This window comes from Apus apus, chromosome 22 (assembly GCF_020740795.1).
Source record: "Apus apus isolate bApuApu2 chromosome 22, bApuApu2.pri.cur, whole genome shotgun sequence".
In the NCBI taxonomy this organism is placed as follows: Eukaryota; Metazoa; Chordata; class Aves; order Apodiformes; family Apodidae; genus Apus; species Apus apus.
In genome coordinates, this window is record NC_067303.1 from 5573486 (window position 1) to 5588083 (window position 14598).

At 43.8% G+C, this 14598-nt stretch overlaps 1 protein-coding gene across 3 annotated transcripts in view; it reads left to right on the forward strand.

Annotated features, from left to right (window-relative positions):
* SIK2 (salt inducible kinase 2) overlaps positions 1-14598 on the forward strand; it is a 39060-nt gene that overhangs the window by 14835 nt on the left and 9627 nt on the right. Inside the window, exons 4-9 of one of the 3 annotated variants that reach the window (XM_051638375.1) lie at positions 962-1123; positions 8475-8599; positions 10715-10838; positions 11133-11353; positions 11547-11699; positions 13921-14085. In XM_051638375.1, the coding sequence (XP_051494335.1) occupies positions 962-1123; positions 8475-8599; positions 10715-10838; positions 11133-11353; positions 11547-11699; positions 13921-14085 (950 nt within the window). The remainder of the gene's footprint in view (positions 1-961; positions 1124-8474; positions 8600-10714; positions 10839-11132; positions 11354-11546; positions 11700-13920; positions 14086-14598) is intronic. The other 2 variants (XM_051638376.1, XM_051638377.1) reach the window with 2 other exon arrangements.

The following is a 14598-nucleotide window of genomic DNA, read 5'->3' on the forward strand; positions in this document are numbered from 1 at the left end:
TGTCAGCCGGTGTGTAAAGAACCATTCCTGGGCACCTGACTTCCTCTGTACATGAAAATTAGGAGGGGCTGGTGCCAGCTCCAGCAGTTTAGTTCTTGCTCACTGTTTTTTGCTTAACTTCACTACTAGTTGTGAGGCAGCAAGGTGCTGGAGATTGCTACATGTGTGTGTTTATGCCGTGATCCCTGGGTATCATATCTACGTATGTTTGCTGTGCCTTGGCCATTAACTCCATCCTTTGCAGGATGTTGGAGGCAATTCTGAAACCATTCAAACAGCTGATTCTCTGATTTTATGCCTCGTGAGAGAAGGAATAGAATTGGCTGTAGAAGCTGTTTCTGTCAAGACTCACTCAGCTGCTGCTTCACTTGTTTTTGTTCCTGAGGATAAATGAAGTTTTCTGTTGCAGGGCAATCTTTGGTTTCAGGGCTAACGTGAGTTTTTTACAGCACAATTAAATACGAGAACAAAATGTTCTTTCTGCTTGTCATGCAGTGAAGACAAAGAGAGCTCAGGATGGGTACCTGATGGGTATTTGTTTTACTTCCAGGAAAAAAGAAATAGTTTCAGCCACTCCACAGCCTTTCTTGAGGCTTCAGAGGGAGAAGTGTGGCCTGAAGCTTGCATGAACTGCTAAGAGACTAAAGCTTGAAGTACCTCATGGTGGTGAAGGCAGTTATTCCAAGTATTCCCCACTCCACAGGAGCTGTGTTATATGAAAGTATTTACTAGAATAGTCAACTGTAAGAGAAGAAACAGAGAGTAGAGTTTCCTTACTCATTTTTCTTACTCATTTTTCCATGTTTTTGCATGGAAGGATGCAAGAATAAAGGGTTGGAAACTGCGACTGGCTGGAAGACTTTTGAGATCTTCCATGTGCTCATTATTTTGAGGGAAAATCATGTGGTTTCAGGGTTGTTGTTTGCTGTCTCATCCATTGAAATGCTCTTTACTTCAACAGATTACCTGGCCAGCCACGGCCGCCTGAGCGAGTCGGAGGCCAGGCGCAAGTTCTGGCAGATCCTCTCAGCAGTGGAGTACTGCCATGGCAGGAAGGTTGTGCACAGGGACCTGAAGGCTGAAAACCTTCTGCTTGACAGCAACATGAACATCAAGATAGCAGGTACTCAGAGTGATGGTCAGTGACACCTGATTTTTATGAAGCCCGTTCCAGTAATTCAGCCGCGGCTGCCCCAGATCCCCTGCTGGGTGTGAGGTACAGAGACTCCACGTGGTAGCAAACACAGGATGGTTTTGCATTATCACAGTACATACAGCTAAAATAATTCCTGGATTAGCTCTGTTATACTTTCAGGAGAAAGGAAATCACTCTCAGAGTTCTAGCCATTTTTTGGGGGAGTCATAACATGGCTGTGACATGGCCAGATGTTCAGGCTGAAACAGAGTTAATCAAATAACTTCTTTCAACATTAGAAAAACTCAGAAAAGAAGCTTATTGATTTTTTGGTTTTGCATGCATGATCTCTTTTTAATTATAAATTTAGATGCAGCAGATGTTGCTGGCAATGGGAATGATTTTGTTGGTTGTCAACTCATCACAGTTGCACAAAACCTTCCACACTGACTTTAGTGACACTTGAAATGGGAACATCTTGATTTGGAGGGATTATTGAACTTCAGTTGTCAATAACATGGGAAGAGGAAAGGAAGGCCAAGAGCTGTGAGAAGCTGGTTTGTACAGGAGTCAGCTTGCAAGGTTGGAGAAGGAAGTTCAAAGAGCCAGCCAGGCTAAGAAAGGTGAAGTAATAAAACATTTCAGAGTGGTAGATCACTGCTGGATTGTTCCACCCTTGAATTTCCTTGCTGAAATGGGTAAACTGAAAATGTGGCTTGATTTCTAATGCTCTCTAAGGATTAAATTGCAGTAAAGTGTTAAATGTGGCAGGAGCTCTCTAAAAGATGCACTCCTTTCTGTCCCTGGAGTATGATGACAGGGTCCTTAAAGGTTTTAAAGGTAAAGTTAACACCTATTTAACTGCTTAACCTCTGGATCACAAAGATTCACCCTTTTCTCTGCAACACTGCAGCAAATACTGGGAGAAACTTCGTTGAGCTTTAATCTAGCAGGTTCATCAAAACTACCATTTGTGAAGTGTTTTTACTTTTCTCATTTCTGACTTCAGACTTGCATTTCTTTCTAGCAGCTGCTGACAGTCATAGCACCTGATGACTATTGACTGACATGCCACTGTATTTACTGTGTCTGAGGGCTGCAAGTCACAGGGACCCCACTTACAATGAGAAACTGAAGTGAATATGAGGGAATTTTGTGATATTCTTCTGAGACTGTATTCCTCTCCTGAATGAAGGGGGCCTACAGGAAAGCTGGGGAGGGACTTGGGACAAGGGCAGGGAGGGAGAGGACAAGGGGGAATGGATGAAAACTGGAAGAGGGAGATTGAGGTGAGACATGAGGAGGGAATTCTGGAGTGTGAGGGTGGTGAGACCCTGGCCCAGGTTGCCCAGGGAAGCTGTGGCTGCCCCATCCCTGGCAGTGTTGAAGGGCAGGTTGGATGGGGCTTGGAGCAGCCTGGGCTGGTGGGAGGTGTCCCTGCCCATGCAGGGGGTTGGATCTAGGAGATCTTTGAGGTCCCTTCCAACCCAAAGCATTCTGTGGTTTCATGATTCTATCTCCTTAGCAGTGTGAGGAGGCAAGTTCCCCTCTCCCTGAGCTCTGCAGTGCAGGCAATGACACAGAGTCACCAAACACTCCTCAGAGGCATCTCAGGAGACCCATTAACCAAGGAAAGGTCAGAGACCTGAACTGTTCTGTCACAGGGAATTTCAAGGCATAGGCTCTTCAGGGACACCAATAAAAGTACTGACAAATGGTAGTTAACTGGATTCCACCAGCTGCTCTTTCCTCCTCTTCTCTCCTCTTGTGCTCTACCTCTGTTTTACAGAAAGTTAATTATGGGTGGTCTGTATGTAAATGATCCCATTAAGTGGCAGGATTCATATGGTCTGATTCTTCCATGTATCTCTGCCAAGCTTTATCAGATTGCTCACAGTTCCCATCTCCATCTTTGGTGATGAAGTAGCTGGAGGGAAGTTGTAGCTGGTAGAAACTTTGTAGTGATTTGTGCTGAGTCAGTTGTTTTATTTCTCTCTGTAAAGGAGATGAATGATGAATTCCACCGGGTCGTTTATCTGTGATTTTGGAGTTATCTGGTGCTGTGCAGATCCCTGGGAACAGTCTCTTCCAGTGGCTCATATCCTTCATGGTTCATTTATCAAGCTGGGGAAGAACAAAGGGCAGCCAGGATCCCAACTCTGATAGCAAGAATTACTCTGTGATTGGAATTAATCTGGCAATTGAAAAACAACACAGTAACTGAGGAGTTCTTTTGAGAGAAAGCTCTGCAGTGCCAGGCCTCGCATGGGGCTGCCCTTGCTGATCACTCCAGGCAGCTTGGAAATCCACATAGATACTTGTGGCCATTCCAGGCTCTTCCTAACTTCCAGTGGACCTTTTTGATTCATTCTGATGCTTCTAAGACTTCTGCTGAGTCTTCTACTCTTTAAGAATACAACGGGTTTTAGTCAAATACAGAAAAGGGCATGAAGTTGAGTCTGGATTTCAGCTACCAGAACAAACTAAGGTTCAAAAGTGTCCCTGAAACTTGTGAGCTGATGAGACTGCTCCCTTTTATGCTTAAACAAGGAAATTGGACTGAAATTTAATAGCTTTGTGTTAATATTGCTCTAAAAGGAAGAGGATAAATGGAATTCAAAGGATCTTGCTTTCCAGCCCTAGTAACTGACAAGATCTTGAGGTGAGAGCTTTGCTAGACTGCTGTGTTCTAGAAGATACTGCCTAGTTGGGGGCCTTAATTTTTGGCATAAGTAACACAGAAGAAGGTATTAATCAGATGAAATGTCCACTGAGAAGGTTGTGGCAGAAGAATGCCATGCCAGGCAGTCTCAATCAAGTTTGACATCAGTTTTAGCACTGGCAAGATAAACTGCCTTGTTCTTTTCAAAGTTGTAGATGGCTGGATTGTCCATGCACCCTTCACATGTAGGGGTATTTGAAGGGATTGCAGGGACTGGGTTTCAGTTCCTGTCATCAAATGAAACTTGCTCCTTGTCTGTACAGTGGAACGTGTGCATTGGTGAAAATTACATCCACTTTTATTGAGGTTGGAATAGTCAGCCTGTCTCTGTATACTTCCAGCCCCACAAAACTGCCAGATTGAGGTAGAACTCTGCAGAAATCCTGCTGTCTGGCTGGTAAAGGTGCTTGAAGCAGATCAGGTAGAAGAGACTGTTATTTTGAAGCAGGTTGTAGTGCTGGTTTGTCCTGGTGGACAGTAAAATCTGCATTGACGTCAGCAGGGCTGCTCAGCATTCAGCCCATGAAGTGGGTCAGGTTTGCTCCTCACACACTCCTACCTTCCCTTTATCAGCACCTCTCCCCCATTATCTCCTTCCTTCATATTATCACAAAAGATCCACGTGGCTCCCTGAAGCCAGGCAGACTGAATTCTGTTTGTCATGAATACATTACATGAATACAGCTCTGAAGCTACCAAAGGATTTGTGGAGGTACCAGAGACAACCTCAGAGCAGAAGTTGCAGGGGCTCTGGCAGGGATTCTCAGATTGCTCACAGGGCTGAAATCTCAGGCTGTTTCCATATTTAACAGGAAAACAGATTCCATTCAAATGATGTGTCAGTTCAAAAAATGATACCTTTGTAAATTCAAGATCATTCGAAAAGGGGGTAATGAGATTGAGAAACAAAATCCTGCAAATGTGGAGAGCCAATATTTGCAGATTGCACAAACACAGAGTGGATTCAGCTGAACACAATGCTGCAAATGATGGCATTTTTTAATGTGCAGATTCAGGCAAATGTTAAAAAGATCACCCCATTATATAATCTCAGTCCTCTGGTAATGAGTCCAATTCAAGTCCTTTCAGAGCTCTGTGGCTGGCATATGGGGTTTTTTTTGAGGTCTGGCACATTTCTGCCTTAAACATCAGTACTGTTCTTAAAATCCATTTCTCTGGAATGAGAAACCTTAATAGTGTCCTTGGGTTAAAAACAGTTCCTTTTGATCCAGATGATGATGGTAGATCAGTGATTGCAAAGCAGAAACAAGGTGGAGGGTAGGAGAGAGATAATGGGATAGTAGTGATTGTTTTGTGCTTAATTGAATCCTGGCCATTTTAACACTCCAAAAAGTGGGACAACTAAACTGACAATTCAAAACTGAGGAAGCCCAATGGACCAAGCACCCAGGATCCTTTTTAAATCCTGAACTTTGCCTTTGAAATGGTTTGCTAGGATGCTGTTCATTCTTAAGAAATGGTTTAACATCATTTGCAGACCCAAGTGTAGAAAGCATCATGGAAACTAAAAGAGGCACCATAATAATTTATATACCCTAACAAATAATGCTGGTCTCCCTGCTCAGGTAATCATTTTGCCTAACAATAGGATATAATTTGGTTCCTCTAGATAAGAGCAGATTGCTGAAATATGCAACACTGGTTTAGAGTTCTGTGGGACATGAAAAAGTCCAGTATGAATCAGTAGGTATCTGGCTTTTTCCTGTGCTTTATGTTGTCAGGACGTGCTGGTTTTGCAGCAGAAATTCCTAACTGGAGGATACTGGTGTGCCTTGCCTATGAAAAAGGGAAGAACTTGAAGTTTTAGAACTGCCAATCAGAGACAGAACGAGGGAAGCATTTTCCAGGTTTATGAGACACTCCTAGACAAGATGGACAGATTCCTAAGGAATTCCATACTGGGTCAGATTCCTCTGGCAGTGACAGGGACAGTGCACCAGGCTGGGCTTTTCCTGCAGCCTTGTCCCCCCTGTGCTTGTCCCATCCCCCAGCCCCAGCAGCCAGTGTGGTTGGATTAGTGCCTGTGCAGAGTGAGAACTTGTCTGCTCCTCCCATATCAATTTACAGACCTTTCATTCAGGGATTTGCCTAATAAAACTCCAGAGTCTGTGCTGTCCCAGACCCATCAGCTGGGAGCTAGAAGCCAATGGCTGCTGCTCCACAGGCAAGCTCTGTCTCCACAACCCAAGTTCTGTAATTCTGCTGCTCAGAGGTGACAGCCTTGCCAGGATCATGCCACTCAGATCCAAGATGTCCTTGCTCTTAACATACTTTAGGAACCATAAATAAATCCATTATGTCTTATGCAATTAAGCATGTAGAGATAACAGTAAAAAAAAAAATAATAATCCTATTTGTAACACAAACATGAAGCTCCTCTAATATTGATCACTCATAGTTAAGGACTCCGTTCTGTCTTTTGCTGTTCAGATTTGAGGTTTTTTGGGGCTTCCACTTGTTCCCATTCACCAAATAACTAACTTTGAATCCAGTCTGGATAGGCAAAGAGCTTCATTTTCTTAGGAACTGGCATCTTGTGCATTGCCAAGCAGGTTAGACTTTATATAGCTGTGCTTACAAATATACACATACATGTACTTGTGAATCTGATGTGAAGATTTATGAGGGTGGCACCTGAGTAGGAGCTGCAGTTCAGAGCTGAAGATTGATATTTATCTGCAGTACCAAGAGGATGCTGAATATCTGACAAATGCAAGATAAGTGAAGGGAGAGATCAGATTTAATGACACCTACACAGATGGCAAGATGGCTTCTGAGGGATGAAATTGCTTCATGTCTCCTGAAGTATTGTCAAGGTTGCCAAGCCAATTATGTGTGAAGAAAAATCTCAAAGAGAATTAAAAAAAAAAATCCACAACAAAAGCCTGGCAGTGATAGGCAGAAGGCAGGTGAGAGACAGTGAAGTTTTTGTAGAAGGTTTTGTTGTTTCCCCTTCCATTTTTACAGCTGCAGTTGCAGATTATTTCAGAACTGAAGGGGGATATAAAAAGGTAAGGGCAGAGTGAGTGTTCTGGGCAGTGTTTCCCATGGAGGTTTGGAATGTGAGCTGACCTCAGAGTGGTGACATGCCAGGGTGCCACTGCGTCACTGCTCACGCCACCGGCTCCCGGTGCTGACACTGCTGGGGAGCTCACTGGTGACCTTCAGGCAGTGGTTGTGGCACTGCAGGCTCCTCACTGATGGGCAGCTGGGCAGGGCTGGGATTAGGGACAAGCCTCAAAAGTTCATTGCTCTGAGGTTGGGTATCTGGTTTTCTCAGTTTGAGCTACTGCAGTGACCTTGGGCTGATGTTGGGAGTTTTAACCTCTTCAGGGTTCCACCTGTACCAGGTACTTACAGCAGTGTAAGCTCTCCTCTTGTAACAAAGCATGTGAATTGTCTGGAATACAGTATTAATTTAAGGACGTTGGGTTAAAAGGGTAGAATGAAGCTTAAAAGACTTGTCTTTTCAGTTTCCAGGCTGATTGTTGTCAATGCAAAAATAACTGAGGGGTAAGAGTTCTCCCAGAAAAGGGAGCTCCTCATTAGTAGCCAGCACAGACACACAGACCTCTGAGGAGTTGGAGGGTTTGTACATCTGTACATGAAAGGTAGCAGAAAGTTGACAGCAGAATCCCAGCATTAGTTTTCAGACTGTGGAAATGTTGAGGCAAAAGTTTTCAGCAGAGAGCAACTGGTTTCTCTTTGATCTTCAGCAGAGACCAGACCCTTCAGTTCTGCTTGGCCCTGGCCTGGGTCAGTCACTGATTTGTCACTTGAATTTGGGCTCGTCTTAACTTCTCATTTCCAGTGTCCTCACCTGTAAAAGCTGGTGTGTTGTTTCACACCCTGAAACCCCTACTGGGGGAGACAAATTCCATCATCAATACCTTGAACTCCTTAAATACAAAGAGCTGCTTTATGCATGTTGCAAAATGTTTTAAGATGCATTTTTTGAGGAAAAACACCACTGAGAACTGGTCTAAGTGAGGCTGGACTTTTATATTGCTGTAGTAGTCAAGGTTACAAGTGAGCTTTAGAAAAAGGAAGAATAAAACAAGGAGAGAATGACCTGGATTATGTGTCTATAACTGAGGCTGATCTAGTTACCAGTTGCTTGCCTGACTCAAGTGAACCACCAACAGAAGGTGCATAAAATTTTGTTGTCAAAAAGTCTTGTGTATTCAAGGCTTAGAGAGCACCTAAAAAAACCTGAGGGAATCTCATCCCCCAGTACTGAATTTCAGATATCTCTTGGCAAGCAAAGAACTCATATGTGAGCATGACTGGCAGTCTGCTGAATTTTAGTGAGAGCTGTTTGTAAACTTGGATTTAAAAAACTGGTAGAAGTTTACTCAGAACTCCTCCAGGTCGTGAAGTTTTACAATGTTTTAATAATTACAGAGTTGTGATGCAAATAGCAGTGTAGGACATCCAGCATCCCAATACACACTTGCAGTGGGAGTACTGCTGAAAGGATTTGTCATAGAGCCTTTCATGGAACCAAAGGGAGCTTTCAGGCCTAGTCCATGCATATAATTATTCTTTATCAAGCAGCTGGAGTTTGGAGTGACTTTCTCTTTCATTTTCCAACAGATTTTGGATTTGGGAATTTCTATAAGAGCGGGGAGCCTCTGACAACATGGTGTGGAAGCCCACCTTATGCAGCCCCAGAAGTCTTTGAAGGACAGCAGTATGAAGGACCCCAGCTGGATATCTGGGTATCATTACTCTTTTTTAAACTGGATTCAAGTAAACTTCTAGGAAGCTGGGACAAAGGAATCACCTTTGATTTTTTTTCTTGAGCTGCTGTTCCTCTTCAGCTTTATTTCTTGAGTATCATGAAATGCCTCTTGGCACTGAGTGGAAGGCAGTTCCCTGTCCAGGGGCTATGGCATGTGCACTGTGGGTGTTTGTTAGCCCACTAGGGGAAGACCTCCAGAAACAGCTCCTCCAGAAGCTCTCCTGACTTGAGCTGGGTTTATTTCAGTGCATTTAGTACCTTCTGTTTTAAGTGGGAATGGAACTAGTAAGGCTGGAGGTTCTTGGTGAGGTTGAAGGGATTCTGAGCCACTGAAAGGAGAGGTGACAACTGCTCTTTTAGCTGCAAACCAGCACGTTTGTGCCACAAGCATTTCTGCTGCAGGCAGCTGCCTGTTCTGGAGTCACTGTGTCTCCATGCACTGGAAGAGGACAGAGAGCACAGCCCATCTTAAGCAATGGGAGAGAGACCAAATGAACACAAGTTCTGTGTACATTTTCAGAGACCACTTTTCATTCCTCATTTGGTTTTGTTTCAGGTTTTTTTGTTTGTCTGCTTTTTAACTTTAGCATTCTGGTGCTTCCAATAACCAGTTCATGTTCTGAAGATACCAATATTGATATTGTGCAGCAAGCAGAGGCAGTACAGTGTGGTGGTCTCTGGCATCAGGTTTGTAGTTACAATACACAGCAGAACAACAGGGACACGGACATTTTGGTAAGAGTCTGTTACACAAACAGGACAGTTCATGGAGAGTCACCTTTTGGCTGCTGAGCTAATTTAAATTAATTGTATTAGCAAATAAAAATGGAGCCTTTAGATACATGTATTTGTGTGTATGCATCTATCTCTAGATACATACATAAACATGGAGCTGGACAGATGTTTTTAAAAAAAGACTACAGCTTTTCTGAACTTCTAGTGACTGGTAAATAACTGCAGAGCTGACCTCAGCTGTGCTTGCTGTTTCAAGGAACACAGGCACTGGCTGCTTGTCAGAAGTGAATCACTGACCTTTGGTAAATGTTCTTGAAAAATCTTAAGAACCTAAATTATTAACAGAATCTGCCTGCCCACAAAGAGGAGCACACGTGTTTGTATTTCATATCAATTCCTCGTCTTCACTTATTTTCTGAGATAAGGATTCTGGGTCTCCCTGCAACATCCACTCCCAGAGCGGGTCTGCTGGAGGTGCTGGGCTTGCAGGAGGGATGCAACAGGCCACAGTTCAGTTTTTGGCAGGTGAAGGAGGGAAGGAAGTGCCTTTTTTTAAAAATATGTATTTAATTTTAAAATCTCTGCATACTTAGAGAGCTCTAAGGTGAATGTTGAACGCCTGCTTTCTGCCCTCGAAGGCCAGGGCTGTGGCTTTCCTTTCCAGCTGGTTGGCATGAGGGGCTGCTGTGGTTATTTCATCTAGCGTGGAGCTATTTTTTTGGCACATCCTTCAAGAGTATTTCCACTTGCAGTGCCAATTCACTTGCATACTTCAAAAAATGAGTCTGGCAGTTGGAGAAGAGCTCTTGCCCAGATTGCCTCCTTTTGCTCATATGAAATAACCCCTGGTGCTCAGCACTGCACACAGCAGGGCAGACTTGTTTCGCTGGTGTCCCCCTGCTCATGAAGTGTGCCTCTTCCCCAGGCTCCTGCAAATTGCTACATTTAGAAGGTTACACTTTCTTATTTTGAGCCAGGTTTGGTTTTGTTTGAGCAACGTTGAGATTCATAAAAAAGTCTCTCTAATTCATTCTTACCTGAAGTTGGGGCTCACTTTTCAGGTATCATTCAGTCACCTGCGTGGAGCTTCCTGCTAGCAGCCAGAGTCTCTAACCCATTACACTTCAGCTTACCTGCCTGTCAGCACAAGGTACTGCAAGCCTAGCCATTCTGGGTTAGCTGAGTGTTCTTAATGTTCAGGGATCTGCAGAACTCCTTTTTTTTTTTTTTTTTAAATAAATTCCCTGTTTCTGCAGAACATAACTCTGTAATTGTTTTGTGGCAGGACTTGGCTAGCCAACCTCAAGAGACTCCGCGTGGAGCTTGAAAAATGAAACCAGTCTTCTCTTTCTTGCAGAGCATGGGTGTAGTTCTCTATGTTTTGGTCTGTGGAGCTTTACCTTTTGATGGACCAACACTCCCCATACTGAGGCAACGAGTCCTCGAGGGAAGGTTCAGGATCCCTTATTTTATGTCAGAAGGTAAGGCTGATGTTGGCACTAGAACAACACAAGCAGCTTCAAAGATAATCCTACTACCTCCTGTGCAGGAGGAATGTCACTGAGTTGTTCTGTGCATTTGAACAAGTTGGGAATTACTTCTTCTTAATATGACTTCTAGTCTTGTTTGGAGAGGTGGTTTTAGCCTGCAGGAAGTGTGTTTAGCCCAGAAGTCAGGTAGAAACAAGGCACTGTCCTGTTGTCACACTCTGCATTGGTCACTCTCAGGTGAATATATGGTTTGTGGTTTGTTGTTGTTTTTTTTTCCCTCAACAGAGTGTGAACATCTGATTAGAAGAATGTTGGTCCTAGACCCATCCAAACGGTTAACTATTGCTCAGATTAAGGAGCACAAGTGGATGCTCATAGAAGTTCCTGCACAGAGACCTGTTCTTTATCCACCAGGAGAAGAGAACGAGCCTTCCCTCGGGGAGTACAACGAGCAGGTCTTGCGGCTAATGCACAGCCTTGGAATAGACCAGCAGAAAACCATTGAGGTAAAAACACTCAGATTTTATATCACAATCATTTCCTTTAGGATGGGTGATACTTTAAACCACCGTGGAGGTTGGCAGCTCTGCTTTGCCAAGGCTCGGCTCCCATGGCTTGAAAAAGCAAATATATCGAGGAGGACCTGGAGCACAGTCCCTTCTCCAGGCTTACCCACACTTCTGTGCTTCTCTTTTTCAGTCTCTGCAGAACAAGAGTTACAACCACTTTGCTGCCATCTACTACCTGTTAGTGGAAAGACTCAAATCACACCGGAGTAGCTTCCCTGTGGAGCAGAGACTGGATGCTCGGCAGCGCCGGCCAAGCACCATCGCTGAGCAGACAGTGGCCAAGGTAAGTGTCCTTCCTAGCAGCAGGACATTCTCCTCTTTCAAAATGCTCTTTCTACAGAGATTCCCTTCAAATCCATTGCTTTTTTCTGATTTCTGGAGTATGCAGACTTGGAGCATCATTTTGGAAAGCCAGTTTTGGAGTTGCCTCCTGTCACAACTGTCAGTTGGAGAAGCTCCAGATGAGAAAGGGGAGGTGACTGCATTCCAAAGCCCAAAGTGCAAACAATGCTTTTGTCTTAATGGGTTTCCCTGGTTTAGCCTGAACTCCCAGATAAAGGGAAAGTGCTGTGCTTCTGCTGTGATTGTAACTCTTCCCTTTTGCTGGGAAGTCATGGGTTAAAATGTTAGAGAAATCCCATTTCTGGAGACCGTGCAACACTTGGAGTATCTTGCATGTGACTGACAAATGAGCTGTTGACTTTATGGAGAGCTGTGCTAGCATGGGGGCTGAAAGCAGGCAGGAGCCACTCAGTGTTACAGTCACTCCAAAGGGATCTTTCTCCCCTGCTGCTCTCTGGATAGGCTCCCTGTCTCCCATGAAATGAAGCATGGAAAATAACAGCAAAGGGGTACCCAAAAGAAAATACTGTCAGGCTAAGATGCCAATTCAGTGTGATATCTTAGGTCCCAAAAAAAAAAACATTGTCATGAAACTCTTAATAGCTCAGGGCTCAAGAGATTTGTTCCTAAATAATGTCATTTAAGATTTGCACCACTTTTTCCTCCTGTGACCCAGCAAGAGTCCAGTTTCATGGACACTTTGGAGCACGGCTGCCAAACCTGTGTGCACAGAGCCAACCTGCTGACTGACTGATTGGAGTCTCAGGGGTGTCATGTGTATTTTATCAAGAGCAATTTTGGGTGCTCCTTCTATCTGGTGCCAGCCCTTCCACTTAGTGTCCACTCTAATTACACTGCCTGACTCAGCCCTGGCTCTTAAGACTATTCAGGCTTTTGCTCTACTAGTAATTTTCTTTAGAAAGAAAGGTCACCTACAGGTCATTGTGTCTTTTTCCAATAATTCTCAAATTATATTTTTACATGTTCTTTTGTTTCATTAAGAAGCACGGATGTTGTACAGCTTTTATAGAATCATTACAGTTGGAAAAGACCTCTAAGATCATCACGTCCAACTGTATTTTTATTTCTTTTAATGCATAACTGGAAACATGAAAGACTTGGCCTAAGATGACTCAGATTGATCGTGGTCTCAAGTAGATATTCTCCCAAGTTCACAGCCTCCTGGGTACTTTACTGCTGCTGTGTAGAACAAGTGCCCAGGAGAAAGAGCAAGCAAGCTGCTCCTTTTTCACTTGAGGCAGCAAGACACTGGTTTTAGATCCTGCTGAAATAAAAGCCAAATCACTTCAGCTAGAAAAATGGGGGTCCAGGAAATATGGCTGACAGAGATTAAAACCAGCTATTTTCTTAAATAAGTAGTTCTAATGATAGAAAGACACAGTATTCTAAAGCAGGTTATTAATGATAAGATGTATTAAAAGCAGAAGGAGACAGATGAAGAAGAAAACCTCCTAGAAGGTAGTTCCTCACTGTACTAAGTTCCTGCACTTTACAGCCATGTTCCCACCTTCTCCTGAGGGCTGCAGGCAGCCTTGCAGTTACCCTGAGTAACAAGATCATTTGTTTTCACACATGGTGGCACCACAGGCTCCTCTATAAGACTGCTTGTTCTCTCTTGGACAGGCAAGATGTGTGGATACTGCACTTGAGAAAATGAGGGTTAAGAAACAGGGAGAACCACTACTTTCCTACTTGTGCCATGCTTGCCTTCCCTGAGGGACACCTCTCCCTCCAGCAGGACTCCCTCTGCTCAGCTTTGGGATCCTGCCTGCTCTGTTCTCTCATTCTTTCTCCTACAGGAATCAGTGCATGTTAAGAAAGTCACTGCAACTGGCCCTGTGCCTCATGGTAATGTGAAGGGGTTTTCTACTAAATCTAACAAGGAATTCTGGCATGGCAGAAGTTGGAGGGCACCAAGGGTCCCAAGCACTGACTTTACTGCACTAAGTGCTCAGCTTCATGAAGTAGAGAGCTTAATGACATCTGTGGTTTGGGAGTGTGTGCTTTTCTAAAGACTAAAACTGTAGTTCATCAAGAGTGAGGAAATAAATCTTACCTTGCTTTGGAAATGGACTAAGGTACTGTTTGTTCTTATTTTCTGTGTGGTTTTCTACCTAAAATTCTTAACATCTTTTTTGTAGGCACAAGCTGTTGTTCCCTCAGTTAACTTGCATTCACAAAATGCAAGGTTGTTGCAGTCTCCAGGTCTTCCCTCAGCTTCAGGAGCAGAAGCCTTTTCCTTCCCTCCATCCAGCTGTCAGGGAGAGGCAGCATTTATGGAGGAAGAAAGAGTTGAGACACCAAAGGTACAGCTTAAAATCACTCTACTGTTTTGTCAGAAATCACAGAGGCTAAAAAGAGATTGTTGCCTTTTCAATTACTGCCTGATAAAAGCACAGCTGGTGGTTGGAGCTGCAGCTCTTCACTAATTAATTGAAGATCAGTTCCTTCTGACAGGGTAGGGTGCATCAGGGCCAGAGTATTTGCTAATCCAAACTAATGTCACTTCACTGACCTTAGCACACCTCCTGTGTCTGGACATGGGCTGAGCTGGAAAACCCTCCTGCTTCTCTCTGCTTTTATTAGCATTTTCCTCAAAGACCCAATGTTCTCAGGTTCCAGGTGCTTGTGCATAAGTTGTCCCCAAAACTCTGGTTTCCAGCAAGTTCTCATTCCTGGGTGAGCTCTCAGCAAGTCCATTACAAAGACCTTAGTATGTAAACACTTGATTTATATTTCTTGTACAAAACACATTGTGCCTGTTTTCCTAAATGGAAGGATTCTCTGAGCATCAGAGTTCTAGGTATTCCAGATTCTCT